This window comes from Camelina sativa, chromosome 13 (genome assembly GCF_000633955.1).
Source record: "Camelina sativa cultivar DH55 chromosome 13, Cs, whole genome shotgun sequence".
Classification (NCBI taxonomy): Eukaryota; Viridiplantae; Streptophyta; class Magnoliopsida; order Brassicales; family Brassicaceae; genus Camelina; species Camelina sativa.
This window is the reverse complement of record NC_025697.1, coordinates 12,886,339-12,908,919: the sequence shown is the minus strand read 5'-3', so window position 1 is coordinate 12,908,919 and position 22,581 is coordinate 12,886,339. Positions and strand designations below refer to the sequence as shown.

The window sequence follows — 22,581 nt, the reverse complement described above, 5'->3', positions numbered from 1 at the left end:
AGTCTCTATTTGGTCAATAACGTACATATCTTTTGGGTCTAAATAAATGTTGTCAACTAAAATTGACGGGACATTACTTGCCTTGAAATAGTTACTGGGGAAAATATTAAAGACTATAAGATTATTGTTCATTTTAGAAGATTACTGTAAGAATATTAGGAAAAACTGATGTGAAAAGTAAGACAAAAATTGATTTAATTGAAAGCAATATATATTACATGTGGGAGAATGGGAAAAAACAAATACAGAACTAACCAGATGTATATGAAATATAATACCTTTAGCAGAATTGTTGGAGTTAAAAATACATGTGGGTTGACGATGTTGCATTCAAATATAAATAGTCTGCCCAGAGTGTAAGAAGTTTGGCATGTGTTTCAATGGCAAGTTTTTCCCAAAGAGAGACACTACTTTCCCTGAATCAACAGATCTTCGAACTTAGATAGGCGAGTTGCATGCGTGAAAGCAAGTAAAAAATTAGTTAGAGTGGAAATTTGTAATATACAGTAGGTGAGATAAGTGTGGTGTGGATTAGGTAGTTGATTTACATTTTTGTCTAGAAAAAGACCTTTAAAGCTGAGTAAAAGATTGTTTCTTCTAAAGTCTAAAGCTTCCCTAAAACAATCCTATTTTTACCGGTGGTCATCGTTAGAGAGTGACTCTAGAGTAGAGTAGAGAACAATTTTTTAAGGTTGTACCATTTTTAAAATTGTAATTAGTATGTGGGGGTGTTGATTCCTAGTAGTGAGGGAAAGAGATTATAATAATAATAAAAGTAATCAGAGATTGAATTATATTGTATAATTTTATGGAAATCAGTTTACTAATATTTAATGAGAAATAAATAAGAAAGAAATTATCAAATTACTTATTTTACTTTGATGGCAAGAGGTTACGTTTTCAAAAGCAGAATGCAAAACTAAAACTAAATTCAAGCTTCAATTTAAATACCGTATGGGAGGAAGAGAAACATAGGGACTGCAAGTTCAGATTCCATTTGTTTGTTTGTAAGGCAAAATTTTTAATTACCAAGGGATTAAGTTGACAATTGTGGCCATATTTAATTAGCAATTGATCTTAAATGTTTGTGTATAATAAATTATAACTTGAAATTAATATGAGGACACATGTCAGCTATATAAAGCGCAGCTGTCATCGTTTCAAACAAAGTTTAGAAGAAACCTTCTCTTATTATGTAAGATTTAGCGCCACGTATCGAATTATCGATCTTAGAACTATCCAAACGGTTGATTTCAGTGTGCCCCTAAGTATCTTACATATCGATCTTAAAGCGTGTATAATTCCAAAAATCATTGACTAATGGTTTATAGTTCAATTAAAATGGCAAGTAAGTAAGTGGTCCATAGTGAGTCCACCTCCATAAGGGAAGAGATGAGCCGCTGTATCTTTCTGAACCATCCGATTCCCATAATGTTTAAACTTCCGTTAGTACATCAATCAATTGTGAAAAAAAAAGAAAAAAAAAAAGAAAGAAGATCGGACAGTGAGACACCATAACATGATTGGTTCTCCTCAAAATTCACCAAACTCATATCTGTTCCAACTCCCAAATTAAAAATGGCAATTCGTCTTCCTAAAATCTTTCTTCTTGGTTCACTCATGGTAGTACCTATAAGTTCTCACACACACACACACAAAAAGTTACTTTCTTACTTTTATAACGCAGGTTATTGCTTTTTTTTTTTTTTTGAACAAACGTATGCTTCCATTCCATTAACTAGAAAGTAACATACATAATAAGTAGAATAGCTTAAAGAACATAAAAGGGCATACCCCAAAATCAAAGCCAATAAGAGAACATGAATAGATAGTAGCAAAAGATATAAGGATCTTGAGAGCTATGGACCAAGTGCTGAATAGCAAGCTGGAGCTTGTGAGATCAAGACATATCAATGCATCTTCCTTGAGCAAGTCATTGGAAGGGAAGGTGGCCATTGTCTTGATTCGAAGACTGGGTGGCGATGAAATAGTCAAAGCTGAGGATCTCATCGAAATGAGAAGGTCTACATGAAGTAGTGCTTTGCCAAAGGTGTGAGCAGGGTTGAGAATGCTCTGATTACCGATCACTGCAAGGGTGTTAGCGGTTTTAAAGTTGAAAGGGGGAGGCTTGAAAAGGTTGGGGTAAACACTACTCCTTGGAATGGTGATCATAATGCCCCTATTCTTCAAGCCTAAATGAGGGAACTTCAACAAGTATATGATATGCATTTTGGAGAGCTTGGAATAAGGAAAGAATGGAGAAATCAACCTGGCTAAACATCGGTAATTCCCTCTGCGCAGAGGTGGAATCATAATGCCGAGTTTAAGCTTGGTTATACGCTGAGGCTGAAGAAGTTGAGGGTTTGGTGATATGCGGCAAATAGGATCAATGGATGCAAGCAGCATAAATCGCCAGAAAGACGGGTCAGGGTTAAGAATATAGCTTTGCAAAGCAGTCCTCCATACCAAAATAATCAACTTTCCTCGACACAAATAGATGTCAAGCCAATCAGAAGAAACCGAGACTCTACTACCAAGGGACCCCAACTTGACCAAGTAGAGAAACCCAATACTAAAGATTTTGAGCTTGAAATAACTTTACACTCAGGAAATTCTTGTCGAGTACAACCAAAAAATCAGGTGACACAGAGGTCTAATCAGGTTGGGTTCAAAACAGCTTTAGCGGATCTAAGCAACTTCCAGATCAGGGGAAATGCAATTGACCAAGAAATCCTAAAGGCCAGGAATTTGGATAAAGATTGAAAATCGAACCTGGACCAGAACGGAATCAATGGTGTGCTAGGGAGCGCCAAGGATGTAGGTTTCACCGTCAAAGTCTTCATCGGCTCCAGTGTCAAAACAGAGCTCCCGTCCAGCTGCGGCCAAGCAAACCACTTGGTGAGGGGAACATATTCCAAGGAGCGGAGAGTTGTTGCGGTTGACAGTTTTAAGAGGCGGTGAGACCGACGGAAATCAAGGTAATTGGGGCGTTCAGGGGACTCAGAGGGAACATCTCGTGACTGTGATCACGAAGGAGCAGGCATATCGAGATGATTCACCAGAAACTGAGGCAAGGGAAAGGGAGAAAGAAGCTGAAGCATGCTCGGAGTTAAGATCCAAAACCTCGAGGGGACACCAGGAAAATCAAGAGAACATGAAACACAGGGACAAAGGATGCAATAGAGGAATGTAGAGCTTGCCAGAACTGATAGAACCCGATGCCGGCGAGCCGGAGCCCTACCAGCGTCGGGTAGAAGAGTTGGTAGCGGTGCCTCGGTAATAGTGTCTGAGAGAGAGAAAAAATTATGGCGAACGACGCAACTTCCTAACAATGTTGATGTTTTTAACGCAAGTTATTGCTATTGCGACTGATTTAACACCGAAGCGTTATTGGGACAGTGCTTTACCAAACATTCCTATAATCCAAGGAAACAAAGGTCCCTCTCCATCTACAAAAGTGAGATGTTCAGTCCAAATTTTTTTTTCTGGTAAGATTCATTTCATTTTAATTTCCTTTTTCTTCTTCTAATAGTTTGTCTTCTTGTTGTCATTACGAAAACACAGGCAATAGAGTCTTGTCCGAAAGAAGACATTGGTGATTTAAAAGAGATGCTTAAAGAAGAAAACCTTCATCTGCTCACTGAGGTAATAACTAACAAAGTTTTTTAACAGTAAGAAGGCTCAAACTAAGATGAATCGTTGACATTTAAATCTATTACACTTCTTTTTCTGTATGTGTTCTTAGAAAACTTGTTTTTTTTTTTTTTTTTTTTGTAATGGGATAAGGATGCAGAGCAAGGGAGGTTGCCTTTGCTTATTTTAAGCTTGGAGAAGAGCAGTGAAGAAAGAAGGCCAGCGATTGTGTTTATGCATGGTGGAAACACAAGCAAAGGATGGTTAAGGCCATGGCTCGAAGTAAATAATAACATCATACAGTATTTAAAATTTTTTGATTTCTCCAATTAACTAATCAACGTCCCTCTATTGTTTATACTTTTCTTTTGTTCTGCTTTAGGCATATGCTTCGAGGGGATATGTAGCCATCGGTTTAGACTCTCGCTATCACGGGGAACGCGCTTACAACTGCAAAACTGCCTCTACAGATGTAGAGTCATATATAGTCATTATAATCTATTTGATTTTATCTCTTTTTGCTTGTCTTTTACATTCTGATACGGCCGGTTTTTGGTGTAAATTGCAATGCATTGCAGGCTCTCATATCATCTTGGAAAAATGGAAACACAGTGCCTTTTATCTTTGATACTGTAAAAAACCCCATATGCCTCTTTTTATCTTTCATTTTCTGGTTTCACTTTTTCAGTATAAGACATCTTACTGCATCTATTTGATTTGTTTTTTTTTTCTTTTTCTTTTTTCTTTTCTTAGGTTTGGGATTTGTCAAACTAGCTGAATATCTTACGAAGAGGGATGATATAGACCCAAAAAGGATAGGAATCACTGGCATTTCGCAAGGAGGTTAGTCATAGAACAAATTTGAGTTGCATGATTTGTAGTAATTATAGTAGTCATATTTATATGTGCACTAATTTTATTCATTGGGAAACCAATATAAAGGGATGTAGGCTTGGTTTGCTGCTGCAGCTGACACCCGCTACTCCGTGGCTGTCCCTTTAATCGGTGTTCAGGTCCAAATATCATCTTTCTTAACCAAAAACCGATAAATAACATAGCAACTATGAGGCGTATTATTGCTTTGTATGATGGTTTCCTAATTCGTACGATGGGCAGGGATTTAGATGGGCAATCGACAATGATGTCAGTCCGATTTTGAAACCTTTATTTGAAGGTCAGGTTTTGAAAAACTCACTAAAAGATTCAATATATACTTATGTATGAGAATTATATTTCCTTTGCCTTTTTTTTATTTTATTTATTTCTATGGTTTCAGAAGCAAGGATTGATCTGGGAAAGAATGTAATCGACAAAGAATAGTCGAGAAGGTAAAGAAGCTTGAAAGTGACTCCTAATTCGGACTGCGACTCAAATATAACAGTTGGTAAGTATATGATTGACTTAAAACAGGTGTGGAACAGAATAGCTCCTGGACTAGCTTCAAAGTTTGATTCACCTTACTCATTACCAGTGATTGCTCCACGTCCTCTTTACATACTTAACGGTCAGCACAACTGATATATATGTATGTGCTCATTATTTATCTGACACACTTACAAGTTTTTTTTTTCCGGATTTCATGTGCAGGCACAACGGATCCTGGTGCCCCACTTGGCGGACTAGAAGTTCCTTTAAAGAGAGCTGAGAAGGCATATAGGGAAACTGGTTCTCCTGGAAATTTTAAGGTACATATATCATCATTGATCTAATCTATAGTTGTAATTGCAACCACCACATAGAGAAATTAAAACAAACTTTTGATGTTTCTTGAGAGAAGTTCAAAGCAGAAGATGGAGTTGGACACGAAGTGACGAGTTTTATGATCAAAGAATCATCAGACTGGTTTGACAAATTCCTTAAACAAGGAGATACGACTTGTGAATAAACCGGTTCCGATTGTAAACTAATAAGAAGAAGAAAACATCTCCTTGTAAACTGAAATAATGTATTCATTTGTCGCAAATCATTATCATTAACGAAATCGAAAAGAGAGTATCATCCTTTTTTAGGCATTGCCGCGAGGCGTGTGTACATGCTTGCCATCGAATTGAACCCTCTCACATCCCCAGATCTAAGAAGATTGCCTTCAATAGCGACAACGAAAGCAAAAGTGTCATATTTGTAGTTACACTAAAAGGCAGTTGCGTATTATAAAAACTAGCTTTTTTGTTTTGTTTTGTTTTCACCTGAGTCGCAGTTAAGAGGACTGTCCGGTTCAGGATGAGCCATCAATGCTATGATGGCTCTACACACGGACTGAAGCGTCCAAGCAGGACTCCACGCATTCTTCAATATGTCGAGGCATATCTCCCCTGTCTACAAAATCCAAAGAATGTAAAAAAGAAAAGAAAACATTTGTACTAAACAGATTACAAAACACCGCATCGTTTTGACTAACCTTGAAGTGCACATTTGGATGGAATATCTTGGTCAAGAATCGCACTTGAGGAGGTTGTAGAGGATACGGTTCAGGAACAGCAAATGCAAGCTGAAAAACTCCGCCTTCATAAGGCGTCTCAGACGGTCCCTGAGAACAAAAGACTGACTGATAAGAGCGAGCGAGCGGTCCATTTGAACCGAAAGCAATAAAAAAAAAATGGAGTGTTTTGATTATAAAAAAAAACCTTGATAAGAGCGGTCCATTTGAAAATGTTGGTATCGTCACACACCAATTGAATATCTGGATCAGCTACTTTCTCACGCTGAACCTCTTTGTATTCCTTAAACAGTCTCGCTCGTGATGATGCCTAATTTACAACATCACATCAATCAATCAATCAATCAATCATTTTTAGCCAAAAATAATTCTCAGACAACCCTAGTTATTATTATAGTGAAATTCTTTAAAAAAAAAAAAAAAAAAAAAAAAAAAAAAAAAAAAAAAAAAAAAAAAAAAAAAAAAAAAAAAAAAAAAAAAAAAAAAAANAAGATCGAATCGTCGTCTTCAACTGCAAAAGTTATTAAAAAAAAAAAAAAGAGATCTTGATTGATCAAATACTAAAAATCAAGAAGAACTAAAACGACCCTGAAGCAAAATTAGGGTTTTATTTTACTTTCTTGTAATTCACAGACAGACGGCAGTAATCAGATCCAGTGGTGATAATCTCAATCAATCATTAGGTGAAAGTGTATTATCCAAGAACATTGATTAATTAGGGTTAATCAATCACTCTACTTTTGAGATCTAAGAAAGAAAGACATAATAAAGAGGAAGAAGATTCAACGAAGCCTTTACCTGCAGAGGAATGAGAAGGAGAAGAAGAAGAAGAAGAAGAGAGAGAGAGAGAGAGAGAAAGCAAATTGATTCGATTGACGGAAGGTACAGAGGGAGAAATAGATGACGGAACTAAATAATGGTTCGGTTATCAGATTTCAGTTATTTATTTTGTTACCCAAATTAATCGATACATTTCATTTTTCTAACTAAAAAAAACCTCAAGCTTTTTCATCTAATACAGGCGAACCAAATTTTTTGTTTGGGTATACACCAAGAAAGGGTGTTTGTTGACACACCACTATTCGGTTAGTGCTCGAATTATTTCTAATCTCTTCGGTTTGGTTTGGTTGAGTGGGGAAACTGTAGGGCTGTGGTATTTAAGGAAGAAACCAGATGTCCTTATTTTTTTAGCCTTTTTTCGTATTCTAGAGAGTTTGAGAAGATATAAATAGTTTCTGTGAGTTTTCTGAAAGTTCTAAGCCGTTTTTGGAGAGATTTGTCCCAATAAATTAAGTCTTGTCATGGCTGGTTGGGGTTATAATTTCATAAAGGTGGGTAGAGAAGGCCGCAGTAGATTCTTCCGACCGAGTCCCACTGCTGCTTTGCTTTTTGACATTCTTTTTGCTAGGCTTTAGCACACTCCTAGTGAAGCACCTTTGCCGAGCTTAATTTGAAATGTCCATCAAGTAGGCTTTGCCTTGTGTATATTGAATCTCTCCACCCAACAGATCATCTTCGTGAGTATGATCATTCTAAGGAACCCCGCCTAGGATTTAAGACATGACTCTTTCTTTACTGACAAGCCCCGCAGGACAGACAGAAAACAGTAAGCCACTCAATGGGGCTCAAGATTCACATTAACAATCTTATACTAAGAGGAGAATTCGGATCAGCTCGATACCTTGCTGCTCTACCTCTTCAGCACACCGTTGTTAGAGTTGCTGCTCTTCCGTCTAAATGGTATCCTTTCTCCTCAGCTGTGGGGATATGCAGATCGTTGAGTGATGATCTAAGGCTAAGGATGTGTTGGGAGGCTTGCTGTGGTATTGAATTTGTCATTGTTAGTCAGAAACTTCTTGTTGGAAAGGTGGGTGCATGACCATGGCTTGTCTAAGCTAAGATCTCTAATTTCTTTGTTTTTGTGAGTGGGTTGATTGTATTTTCTTGCTTGGTTGCTTAGTTTTGTGGTTTTATGAGTTGAAATGGCCTCTAGGAGAGCCTTGGACTCATTGGAAGGTGGAGATCAGGTGATCATTGTCGGTCGACACCATTACTCAGCAGGCGGCTGGATGCTTGTCCTTTTCATGGTTTGATTTTTGATGGTTGTATTTATAGCCCACGAAGATCAGGAGTTTCCTAGGCATTCAGCCCCGTCTTAAACTAAAATGGGACCTCTGTCAAATTTTTCAAAAACCTAAAAACCCTTAATAAATGTTTTTTTTGGAGAAAATTGGACCCTTTTACTTAAAGAAGTTTTTTGATATTTTGGATGGACCCATGGCATTTGCCTACTCTGCCATGGGGTAGAGACGGCCCGACCCTGTGCCAAAGCAGAGTGAGCATTATGTGGTTTATACAAATGCCTCTAGAGTTGGCTTCGAGTGTGTGTTGATGCAACATAGGAAGGTTATTGCCTACGCGTTGAAGCAGTTGCATAAGCATTTGGACAGTTATCCTACCCATGACTTGGAGATGACTATTGTGGTTTTTGCCCTGAAGATTTAGAGGTCTTATCTTTATGGCGGAAAGGTACATGTGTTTAAAGATTATAAGAGCTTGAAATACATTTTCACTCAGCCTCAGCTAAATTTGAGGCGGAGGCAGTGGATAAAGTTGGTGGCAGATTATGATCTAGAGATAGCTTATCACCCTAGTAAAGCTAACTTGGTTGTAGATGCTCTAAGTCGGAAGCAGAAGGCTTCGGCCCAGGAGGCGGATATGGAATCTCAGGTGGGTGAGATAGTGCATTGAGGTTGTGTGCTATTTCACAGGAGCCTTTGGGATTAGAGGCATCAGACCAAGCCGATCTTTTGAGTAGAGTTCGGTTGGCACATGAGAGGGATGATGGACTAGTGAATGCCTCTAGGGACGTTGGTTTGGAGTATCATGTCTCCGCTAATGGTACCATATGTGTGCATGTACGGATTTGTCTGCCTGAAGATGAGGATATAAGATAGGCTCATGCGAATATGTTTTCTATTCTTCCAGGAGTGACTAAGATGTATCGTGGCCTTAAGCAGTATTATCATTGGGTCGGGATGAAGAAGGATATAGCTGATTGGGCCGCAAAATATGAAGTTTGCTAGTTAATGAAGGTTGAGCATTAGGTTCTGATTGGTTTATTGCAGAGTTTACCCATTCTAGAGAAGAAGTGGGACATTGACGCGTGTGAAATTTCGCTTCAAAATCTTTTACCTTAAAAGATCACACGACTACTGCAAGTGCACAGTTAATCGGTTGAAGTATTTAAGGATCGATCTCACAGAGAGAGAGTTGTTGTTTAGAGAATCCATCGGAAGAGATGTAAGGCTAGGACTCAATAAAAATGGGGTTTTAGTTGTCACGGTAAGTAAGCAATAAACGTAAATAAAAAGCAAGTAAAATAAATAAGAAAAGCGTTGGGCATCAAGGGGAAATCGCAGGGGATCAATGATTTATCTATCTAGGAAAGTTTAGGGTTAGTTTGTTTATCTAAAACTCGGACAACGAAACACGAATGAACCGTTAACTTATAAAACACAAGCTAACCGTCTAAGATCCCTATACTCCGAGACTCAATTTTTGCAGGCAACGACGCATTGATCAAAGTATTTAAAACAGGTTTGATTCTAATCCATGAAGTTCCATAGGTAAGTGGTATGTGCTTCCTATGACACCTCACACATCTAAGCTAGGTCAAACACACATGCAAGTTTTTGGCGACGCACACACACTTTAGATCATAGTTAATTCATGAGACTAACTTAAAGCATTAAGCAAAGAATTAAATTAAAGTATAGAATAAACAAGAATATAAATCTAACAAAACCTAAAACTTGCCACCTAAACTAAGATATCTCCCCCCCCCCTTTGATTTATCCTTTTAAACCCAACTAGAAAACTACTATAGCATGTTTAAGGGAATCATAAAAGCTAGGTTTAATTAATTCATAAACATAAAAGAATAAATAGTAAGAATAAGGTTTACAGATTACTACTTAGAATCAAGTACAAGATGTAGAGACTTCTCCTTATGAAAACTAGTGTATCAAACGAACAAGAGAAAGAGTTGGTGGATCTCAAGGCTTCGGAGAGGGACGAGAGAGAGCTTTTAGGTCGTTGGATGCTCCTCTGGTCGTGTCTCTTGGCTGCTCCAATGATTGCATACTTGAAACCCTTGGTTTAGAAGAGTATTTATAGGGTTTTGAAGGCTTAGGGTTTTATAAGGGTAAAAAAATATTTTCTTGTTAAGTGCAGGACAAGGGGCGGCGTAGGAAGCTTCTAGAACGTGGTGACTCCACCGGGCCGGGCCGCCGTGATGGTTGCTAATCGGGCCGTTATTAAAGTCCATTTGGCTTCAAACTTATCTTCTCGTCGGTTTATAACATGTCTCGGTAAATCTGGCATAACGTGCTGATGATTGAACGGATTGACTTGATTCCACTTCTAAGAGAAAGATGACTCTTCCAGATTTCCATAGACACAAAGCACATTGAAATGTGAGTTCTGGAAGTTCTTCAAACGTATCCCGTACTGTAAAGCTCTGAATCTTTCCTGAAACATATTTTTCTTGTCTTTTGGTCTTTTTTGCTATAAAATCTGTAAAACCTTCTTGAAACCTAAAGTACTTGATAATGGGCATTAAAGCCTTGACATCATATCAAACTCTTTCTAAATGCATACTAAAACTATAACTAAAATGAGTAAAATAATGATGTTATCAACTCCCTCAGACTTGGACTTTGCTTGTCCTCAAGCAAATAATCAAAATAAAGTCATGAAAAAAAGATTTTGAAAATAATGGAAATTCACTGATCTGCGGGGATATTGTCTTTGCACTCTTCTTCTCCTTGATATTAGGAATGTTCATTTGTAATAGTCCATGAGAATCATCAACGCTCCTTGATCCCACAATTCTTTAGAGTTTCCAGAATTTCCATTGTCATCTCTTTACATAAATTAAAAAATAATAAAAAGTGAAATCTTACCAAGGGAAAATCGATCAAATGCTTGTCGACTCTCTTCAAGCCAAGACTTTCTTCGTAGAATTCCTTCTCTCTCCCTTTTCTCATTTCCAAGGAATCTATTTCTCCCTAATTTTCTAGGGTATCATTTTATTTTTTTTATAGATCCCTTGCTCTTTTTCTTCTCTTTTTTTTTTTATATTGGACAGGCTTCCATGAAATCCAAAGTATGCACGGGTTTACGCGACATCCCTTGGCTCACTTCTTTGCTACCTATATGCTTATTCTTTTTTTCTTTTTTTTTCTTTCTCTTTTTTTTAGAGTATTGAAGGGAAGAGAGTGGAACATACTTTTAAAGAAGTGCAATGTCTTGTGTGGCTTGAATGTAGAGATCTAGTCCAATATATACCAATTCCCAGGGCTTGAAAATTAAGTCCGGTTTTAGGTCCTATAAAATTTAGAGACAACGTTAGATCATCTGAATATCCATCGAATAAGGACTTTGGGGATTGTTGAGTCAGCTCACAGTCTTCCAAATTTCGGTTCTGTTGTCAAGCATAATCAAGAATCATAAAGTATTAATCCAAATCAAATAAACCATTAGAATAAGATCATAATCCCCTACTAGTTTTGACTCAATAAAAAAAATGTGACTCGATAAAAACGTCAAAATTATTGATGTAAAAAGTGGAAAAAGGTCTCAAGTCAACAAAATAGAAAGTAGCATTAGTATAAGATGGAACATCCTTTCCCCCAGACTTAAATCACACCGTCCTCGGTGGGAAAAAAGAAAGAGTTAAGGATTAAAAATCATAAGGAAAAGTGTAGGGTTTAAGAACAGTGTCACCTTGATGGACTGATGTTGTGTCGACTCTTAGACATTTTATGGTTGCCCAAAAATTGTCTTAGAATCCGGCTGTGGAAAAATATGGTGACTAACCGTTTGTAACTTCCTTTGGTTGCTTGACATTGAGCATGAACTAGGCTAAGTTCATTCGAATTGTGTTTGATATATCTCTACATGCATCCTCTTTGAAACAAAAACCTGAAACCATCAATAATAATGATAAATAAAAATAATAAAAATATACCTAAGTAAAAGAATGGTGATGGTTGGTGGTAGGATGGTGGTGGTTCTGATTTGTCTCGCGGTACATGAGTCAACAGTTGCGGACATTGTAGTTGGTACGGTCACAAACATTAGCAGTTAATGTTGGACGTGGTACATGGTACATAGGACATGGTACATGGGACATAGGACATGGTACATGGGATCGGCTACGGTTGGTACAACTAGTAGGTACTCTCGGCATCGATCACATGAGGATTGTGATTGATCCGTCGCCTTCGGCTTGCTTTGGTTAGGTTGAACATGGTCGGTCAGTAGGTGGTACTTGCCACTAGTCATAGTGTGTGTAATCTTCTTCTTCCTTCTTTTTGACTTTTCTATTTTCTATTTTTTTGTGTTTTTTTATAAAAACCTGAAACTAAAATGTAGAAATATTAAAAATAAAAGAAAATAAATCCTAAAAATAAAAACTTACTGGACATGGGTTGCCTCCCAAGAAGCGCGCTTGTTTAACGTCGTTGGCTCGACGTTAGCTTGCTTTCTCAAGCAGGGTGAGGAGAGTCGGTTGTACTTAGACAAGCTCTCTTGGATCTTTCTCGAATGTAGGCATTTGGTGGCTCTCTAGCATAATATTCTCATTGATTCGCTAGTAGAAGTCTGAGGAGAAACGACATTATGATCCTGTCTCTAAGGAGCGATGATTAGCATATACTCTTCAACCTTCCAGCTCTTTGTCTCCTCAACTCCAGATCCTCCCAAGCACTTTGGCGTCATATCGGAGATAGTATCTTTGAAAGAAAAGTTGTGGAGAAGAACGACATGAGGTTTGTTTCGAATCCAATGCTAATTAATTTCTGGATGGCTTGGCCTTATTGCATGCCAAAGCTTAGTAGATGGTTGTATCTAGATTATAAACTCTTTGGCTGAAGAATTCACCATCGTGGTATGGCTCTACTTTAAGTACTTGAGAACTTTGGTATTATCAAACCTTATGGCTGTAATCTATGAATAAGAACGATTGAGATTGTTTGACATGTGTACCCTGAATCCTCCCCTCCACTTACCGAAAGGCTATAATCTTGGGTCTGTTCCCCTTGTCCAGTGTAGAATTGATTACAAGCTTTGTGTGGAACTCCTTAAACTCTATGGCCGTTGGCTTCATGTGAGAGAGGACCCACCTGATCTGTTACGATTTGTTACCTTCCAATGGAGATCCCCAGATAGTGCTTTTCCCAACAACTATGACGTATGTGTACTCCACTTGCTTGCCTTTTGGATTTGGTTCTCACTCTACCTTAGATGGTGTGACTATGGCTGCAACTCTGTTTGGGTAGTGAAGCATTGTCTGAGTAAAAATCTCTCCACAAAAGTTATATAAGGTGATTTACTCAAATGTTACCCATCTTAAGGAATATTACCAGAATCTACAAACAGAGATTTTATTACTAGAATATTTTGGGTATTTTGAAAATACCCAGTGTGCCCTTGTTTTATGTTACCGGAAAAAACATTATTACAAAAATGTCATTGCCACGTCAGACGCCACATCAGAAATCGCTGACGTGTAACCATAACTCAGCCGTAACGCGTTACAAAGGAATGTTGCGGCTGAGTTATATGTATGTTGAGGCTCAGTTATGGAAAAAAACATTTGAGTAAGAGCAGACGGCTGACTAAGAGCATAACTCAGCCAAGGGTTACGACTGACTTATTAAAATCTGGCTAAGATATGCTCTAACTCAGCCGTCCTTACGGCTGAGTTTTCACCCAATGGTTGAGTTGTCAAATTTTTGGCTGAGTTATCACTACGACACGGCTGAATTACCATTTTCCGACAGGCTGAGTTATAAAAAACGGCTGACTTATGAGATGTTGTTACGGCTGAGTTATCGTAGAACTCAGTCGTGATAGGTTGACTTATCGTACAACTCAGTCGTGATAGGTTGACTTATCGTACAACTCAGTCGTGATAGGCTAACTTATCATACAACTCAACCATTTGACGGCTGACATAGTAGCAAAAGATTAATTACTACAATGTTTTTCAGTTACGGCCGACTTATTAAAGATACAGCTGAGTTACACATTTTCAGTTGATGAAGCGGTTGAATTTGGCTGCAATTTTTTTGCTTTTTAATTACTGTAATGTTTTTGATGTTGTGAATGAGTTATAATTTGTTTGATGGCTGAGTTTTATATAGGCTGAGTTATTAATTGTTTGATGGCTGACTTGCCACGTCGGACGCAACATCCATGTCATCTTTTTTTTCTTCCAGAAATACGAAACATCGTTCGACTCTTGTTCTTCAACTGGTAAATAAGTGAACTATTTACCTTCTTCTTCACCTTGTTCTTATACTTCTTCTTCACTTTTCTTCTTCACCTAGTTCTTTCTACTTCTTCTTCACCTTGTTCTTCATTTTCTTTCATGGATCTAGTTCTGGTACTAATTGTTTCCGGTAATTGGGTAAAAAAACAGAGATATGCATTTAATACCGACGATAGAGGGTGTATAGTTGTGCATATCGATGGTGGCACAACACATGACAAGCTTGTGGAGCTTGTTCTTGAAGACTACGGATTGGACGCGTTTAGCCATGAGCTAAAGCTGAGCTACATGTTCTTGAACAAGGCACTGAAACTAATGGTGCATGATACTCCACCAGTTTTTGTCTCCAATGATCGACAGTTACAATGTTTTCTGGGGCTATGGAAATCGATCAGCTACGTCTCTGTGTAGAGTTTTCAGCGAAAGAGTCTACAGAAACTAGTGGAGCTAGAGGAAGTATGATTCGGCCAAGCAGTGACTCGAAAGTAGAATCTACATACGAAGTGCACGGTGGGGCATTTGAAGGCACTTGTTTTGATTATGGTAAGATCGTTGACAAAGAAAACGAAGAAGAAGAAGAAGCTGTCGAAGTAGCATCAGACGAAGAAGAAGACAATGAATTTTCAAGCCGATTTGATTTTTTCGACGACTCCGATGGTGAGTCATCTGATGACGAGCAATTTTCTGTATTGGGCGAGCCTTAGAGTAAAGAGGAAGAGGAAGACCCATCTACTCCGCCTCCTTAGAAGAAAGCTCATAAAGATGATAACTTTGCCGGATCGAAGATGAATCTGGAGGCTATTAGGTTGGAGGTGTCAACGCTAAAAATTGTTGTAGGACAAAGATACATGAGCAAAAAGGAGGTCAGGAATCAGGTGTAACTTATTTCGGTTAGGGATGGATTTGATTTTAATGTACCAGTATCAAATCCGAGACAAGTGGTTTTTAGGTGCTGGGTTGAAGGATGTATTTGGAGAGTTCGTGCATTTGTACAAGGGGATGACCCGGATTTTCATTTTCGTGTATACGATTCGGAACACATATGTTCTGTGACGGAACGTTCTATTAGATCCCGCCAATCAACAGCTGATGTATTGGCAGGTCTTTACAGGGACTATCTTGGTGATCTTGGTCCGAGTGTTAAACCTAAAAGTGTCGGAGTCATTTCCAATAAGCAATTTAGTCTAAAGGTAATAACTATGTTTCGACTGAGTTATTGATAATAATGGCTGACTTATAGGTATGTATAGGCTGAGTTATTTACATGTTACGACTGATTTATTGATTATTTATGGCTGACTTATTCGAATGTATTAGCTGAGTTATCTATATGTTATGGCTGATTTATTTATTTGTTTGGTGTCAACAGATGGGTTATTGGAAGGCATATCGAACGCTGCTGAATGCAAGGCAGATCGATCAGGGAACTCATGAGGATAGTTTTAGCGAGTATCCTTTTTACATATACAAGTTAAGAAGGGAAAATCCGGGTACAGTCACGCTACTTCAAATAGATGATGAAGACAAATTCAAAGGGACACTTCTAACAGCCCTAGCTCAGGATGGTAACTTTCAAATTTTCCCATTAGCTTTCGCTGTAGTTGACACTGAAAATGATGAGTCTTGGCGTCGTTTTTATACACAACTCAAAGTTGCCATTCCTGACGAAAAAGATCTTGCGATAATCTCCGACAGACATAAGTCAATAGGGAAAGCGATTGGTCAAAGTGTATCCGTTGGCTTCGCGTGGAATTTGCACTTACCATTTGTATAAGAACATCTTGGTGAAGTTCAAAGGAAAACATTTTTCCCTCTGGTGAAAAAAGCGGCAAGGTGTTTTAGGCTGTCTGATTTTAATGAGGTTTTCAATGAGATTGAAGCATGTCATCCCGAACTACATGGTTACCTCCAACGAGATGGTGTTCGAATGTGGGCGCGTGTTCATTTCCCGGGTGAAAGGTACAATTTAATGACAACGAATATTGCAGAATCAATGAACTATGCACTATCAAATGCTAGAAGTCTTCCCATAGTTCGACTACTATAATCGATACGGAATATGATGACCAGATGGTTTTCGGAACGGAGAGAGGATGCGAAATCGCAGCTAACAACGCTCACTCGAGGTGTTGAGAAACTGTTACAGGTAAGTTTACATAACTCAGCCATAACAGCTTTCATATATCAGCCGTAACTATTTCCATATATCAGCCATTACCATTATAGTTTCCATAAATCAGCCATAATTGTTTTCATAACTCAGCCATCATTGTTTTCATAATTCAGCCAAAACGTTTTTTTTTGTTCTACTCCCTACTAGGACCGTGTCACCGCAGCAAGACTTATGGAGGTACTAACGATTGATGCTGTACGTGTGCAAGTGAGATATGGATCATCTTTGCATGCTGTAAATTTGGAACTAAAAAAATGCACATATCGTCGTTTCCACCACGAGAAAATACCATGCATCCATGCAATCGCAGCTGCAGAGCATATGGATGTGTCTCGTATATCCATGTGCGATCTGAAATTTAGGAGTGTCGATTTGGTTAACGGATGGGCTGGTTCAATCATGCCTCCAGATGAATCATTCCCTGCTCCTGAAGCTGTGGATAATCAGAAGTGCTTTCCTCCGATTGTTGTGAACCAGCCAGGAAGGCCCAAGAAGCGTGATTAAATCATTTTTGGAAGTTGCCATTGAAAATAAATTTCCTAGGAAGCAACCAGCATGTTCGCGATGTAAGCAATTTGGTCACAATGTGAAAAACTTATCGGATGTAGTTAGGGAGATTTGTTTTATTTTGTGTAATAACTCAGTCGTAAAGTCGTATAAACCATTCGTTTACTCTCAGCCGTCAAGTAATATATATCAGCTATCTACTATTTTTTCGTGTGATAACTCAGTCATTACTTACTATATAACTCAGCCATCAACGAGACCTTTTGTTTTCCCGTAAAACTATAACTCAGCTGTCACATAGACGCGACCTTTCTTTTGAGAACTCAGCCATTATAGATTGTTCATTTTGATAACTCAGCTGTCACATGAATCGACGTGACCTTTACTATAACTCAGCTGTAACTTTATCATAATTCAGCCTCAAAGTGAGAGTATATACTAAAATGTGGAAGCATAAAAGGTGGATACATAGAACATATTAAGGTAAAACTGGAAATCACTGCTGGAAACCCTATAGGATCTCAGAGACTTTGAGGGACAACCACAAAAGGTAACAGTTTTTGCACATGATTACATAGTCTCCATAGCGGAGAGAATGGAAACCATAATCCAAACAACACATCAAAGCACAAGCGGGTGAAGGGAGTAACAGGCTATCAGGATAGCGATGGGAGGCTGTGTATGAGTTTTTCCGGGCCGTATTATAATGGGATAACTCAAACAGAAAATCATTACCGGTTACCATGGTTACCAAAGACATCAGAGGATAATGATGTGTATCAAACAGTTGGAGGTAATGGACGGCCATAACCTCATTCCCGTGACAAATACTTAGTATCCCACATGCTAAGGTGGCATCAACATCGGCCGGCACAATACGACTGAGAATATCAATCCCACGCTGGATATCTCTATACTCAGCCACAACCCTTAGCCCTTCGTAGTAAATGGCAATTGGGTTGCCAGAGTCAAAGCATTTGACGAAGAAAGGCCTGTACCGCCCTTCACATTGGAGGGCACCATCAGGGGCATCGGATGTGTTGATTTGTGATGGATCAGTACAAAGGCAATATATAACAGTGTCTTTAGAACTTCTTTACTGTATACTGCATTTTTTCCCCTCCGACCAGCCCTTAAAATAGAACCTAGTGACCACCATTGATCTTCTGCCGCAAGGGAAACGATTTTGATGAAAACATCGTCGGGGAGATCCAGCATCTTGGGGGCTCGAGCGGACATAGTGTCGTAAAAAATAATTTTATTCTAGTTTGTAGTTGAGAGGTAATAGACTAAAGAAACGGGAATATTATACCTCAGTCACTTGAATCTATTTTAAGGGCTGAGAGGTAATAAATAGACTAATAATTGTATTGTTAAGCAATATTTTGGCGGGAAACCATAAGTTAATCCTGTAATAGACGCATTGACGAGACCTTTACGGATTTATAAATCACTATAACTCAGTCGTCACATGAATAAACGAGACCTTTTGTTTTTCCGTAAATTTTATAACTCAGCCGTCAAGTCATATATATCAGCCATCGACTTCCAGATTATTCCTAGTGATAACTCAACCATTACTTACTATAACTCAAATACGACATGAATCGACGAGACCTTTTTTTTTCCCGTAAAACGATAACTCAGCGGTTAAGCAATATTTTGGCGGCAAACAATAAGTTAACTTAATAATAGACGCGACCTTTCTTTTGATAACTATAACTCAGCCGTCACATGAATCGACGAGACCTTTCGTTTTCCCGTAAAACTATAACTCAGTCGTTAAGCAATATTTTGGCGGCAAACCATAAGTTAACCTAATAATAGACGTGACCTTTCTTTTGATAACTATAACTCAGCCGTCACATAAATCGACGTGACCTTTCGTGTTCCCGTAAAACTATAACCCTGCCATCAAGCAATATTTTGGCGGGAAACCATAAGTTAACCTAATAATAGACGCGACCTTTAACTTTATATTCATAAAATTCATTGTATCGTTTCGGTTTCTTCTTCTCCGCTCATTGCACCTATAAATATTGCATCTTCGTATAACAGCTCACCTTCAAATATCATCTATCTTTATATTGCATTTCCTTCGATCGTTACACATGTAAGTCTCCTCTCCATGCCCTCTCAATCTATTGCATATTTTCCGACCATTGCATATATCAGTTGGTGACGGTTATTTTTATTTTGAGCTATGGACGGAGAGGGTTCGAGCAGACGTGAAAAACGCAAGGCAGAGTGGGGAGACGAAGACAATCAGCCATGCATGGCCGGCTCAAGTTCCAGTAAACGTCAAGGAAATGCAGATTTCGAGTGGGAAGAGGAAGCACTATTGGCCGTGTCTGAATCTTTTACTCAGACGAGAGTCGCGGCCGAGGCGAAGACAAAAGATCGCTATGCAGCAATTCTACATATGATGGATAATTTTTATGCAGAAGAAGGAAGAGAAGACCGTCCTTGAGCATTAAGTGGAACTAATCGACGCTCAAATATCCCAACTGAATCAAATCTTGGGTGGAGAACTTGTCGACTTAGAGACAGAGCACAAGAGGTTAGAGGTTATGAGAGAGATTGCCGAGGCCGATGTCGAACAGTGTGTGGTTCCTCTTTCTCTTGATTGGGGTAAACTAAAAGTTCGTGGCTCCTCATCTTCTTAATCGCTTTTAAAAAGTTAATTTCATTGTACTATCATATCATCTTCTATGAACTCTAAAGTTTTTTCTTTTGATTTCTTTCTGTAATGTTTAATATTAATATAATTTAACCGGTATTACGATATCTCAGCCATTATGGATTTATAAATCACTATAACTCAGCCGTCACATGAATCGACGAGACCTTTTTTCCGTAAATTTTATAACGCAGCCGTCAAGTCATATATATCAGCCATTTACTTTCAGATTGTTTCTTGTAATAACTCAGCCATAACGCACTATAACTCATCCGTCACATGACCTTTCGTTTACACGTAAAATATTATAACTCAGCCGTAAAGTCATATATATCATCCAGTTACTTTCTGATTGTTTCTTGTGATAACTCAGCCATAACGCACGATAACTCAGCCATAACATGTGTATGACTCTCTTTCATCTCACATATGTCTCACTCTCTTTCATCTCACATCGACTTTGCTGAAGATTTGCCATTAAATTCAAATTGATTACATTCAGATCGGTATTTCGCCAAAAAAAAAAATAATAATAATAAAAAGCGAACTAGTTCCCATGGGAAGGCTAATCACGAGTATTCTGATCTCGGCACAAAATGATTCCCATTAGCATTCTGGACGGTCCTGTAGTCTCAGATTGGGGCCGGACCGAGTAGATCGGACTCCAACGGTTCTTCCACCACCAGCTTGCTCAATTCAGATCGCAAGATCTGACGATCCCGTCTTAAGGCTTCAAGCCTTTCAATCGGCACTTCGGAGCCCTTGGACAACATCACCTCCAAGAATGCACATGGACCTTTTATGGCATGGCTTTCACGGAATAAATGGTCCGTTGACTCCAAGGAGTTGACGTACCGCCTCAGACTCTCCACACTTGCTCTTTAGGCCTAGACGTCTGTGATGCGCGGGAAGTCAGACTCTCCCAAAGGTTCGTAATCACCTTCGGGTAAGTTGGGAACCACCGTGCGCCACTTCGCCAGAAAGAAACCTTCAGCGATGAGCTCATCCAGGACTCGGATAGTCCCTTCCAATCGGCAGAGCCGAAAGACTTGCTCGAGTTTAAGATGAAGTGCATTGATATACGCGCCTAATCTCTTGCGGCGAGATCGGTACATTCGGAGTTCTGTTTGCAAAGGATCCCCTGATGGCTCGAAGACGTTCGGAATCGAGACGTCTCCGTCTCCTCTTGAGGGAGGACATTATCCGACGCATTTGGATCGAAACTGCTAGCTCCAGCAGCTGTCTGTTCTCGGGCTCGTTTCAACCATGCAGATCGGGTAGTCACTGGCATCTTTGCTTGTTTCATTCGAGTTAGAAATGCTCTGAACATTTCCAACCCTTCCCCTATTTATACTGAAACTTGGAACGCAACTGCGTTCCCCTTCCACCAATCAGATTGCAGCAGGACTTTNTGTTTCATTCGAGTTAGAAATGCTCTGAACATTTCCAACCCTTCCCCTATTTATACTGAAACTTGGAACGCAACTGCGTTCCCCTTCCACCAATCAGATTGCAGCAGGACTTTTGCTTTGTCCCGAGAACCACTCTAAAAGACCGTGCAAACATTCAATGTTTTTTGCCGCGCGTCCCTAAAAAATTACTATAACTCAGCCGTAACATGAATCGACGAGACCTTTCGTTTTCCCGTAAATATTATAACTCAGCCGTAGAGTCATATATCATCCATTTACTTGCTGATTGTTTATTGTGATAACTCTGCCATAACTCACTATAACTCAACCGTCACATGACCTTTCGTTTTCCCGTAAATATTATAACTCAGTCGTGAAGCGATATTTTGGCGGGTCACCATAAGTTAACCTAATAATAGACGAGACCTTTCGTTTTCCTACTAATATTATAACTCAGTCGTGACATTGAAATAGATCAGCCATTTATTTTCAGATTGTTTTATTGTAATAACTAAGCCATCACGGTTTTATTAATCACTATAACTCATCTGTCACATAATCTATCCGATCACAACCAAAAAAAGGTCTTACTTAACAATCATCTTCTACATTTTTTTACTATTCTCTTGACCATATTAAAGCTTACTCTCTCCATTTCCAACTCCTTTCGTATCTTTACTTTCAGCTTCATCTTTATCCAAACAAGCTCTGTTGTAGTATGAGTAGAAAGGTATAAGATGATAACTGGGTGGGTGGTCGGACGAGAATAAATTATCCCTATGCAAATATGGACAGTTGTTGCTATTCATGTTGTAGAGACCGAGCCGATCACTAGCCGCCACTTATACGACGTCGCTACTTGGGAACCAAAAGGGTTGTGCATATTCATCTTTCAACGCTATAATTTTAGCGTCTTCCACTTTTACCCAAGACTTTCTCAATTTGTTCTCCAAAACCCATAACACAGCTCCGTTTCTTGATTCCGAATGTTGAGTAACACCTAGCTTTCCTTCGTAGCTGACCAAGATGAGAGTGCTATCGACTAATAGTACGTCCGGAACAGAGAAAATAGACCAAGTTTCGGTTCGCATATAGAACCGGATCACGTTGTTCTGATACCGGTATAGCTTCTCTCGGGAAAAACTCTGATAGCTCAAAATCATTCAGTCGCTTCCACGCGAAGGAATCATAATCGAATACCTCACAGTTGTGAATATAGAAACCTTCCTTGGTCATCCATGTCCTTGGTTCAGAAACCCTAATGATATTATACCGAAACAGATTCAAAGAAATAACCATTAAACCGGTTGCGATCGTCAGATATCGTGTTTTAGGGTTTGGTATGATCCGGAACTACCAACAAAGTCATTTCTAAGCAGCAGCAAAAGTTTCAAAAAA

General features: G+C 38.8%; 1 protein-coding gene and 1 pseudogene across 1 annotated transcript; one reads left to right on the top strand and one right to left on the bottom strand.

The window, feature by feature from the left end:
- Positions 3,332 to 5,518, top strand: LOC104738197 (annotated as a pseudogene).
- Positions 5,409 to 6,377, bottom strand: LOC104738196 (protein PEROXIN-4; the record flags this gene model as incomplete). The annotated part of the gene is made up of 4 exons (XM_010458409.2): positions 5,409 to 5,717; positions 5,820 to 5,949; positions 6,032 to 6,160; positions 6,258 to 6,377. Coding segments are annotated over 4 exons (468 nt in total), but the record flags the coding sequence as incomplete, so codon positions are not given.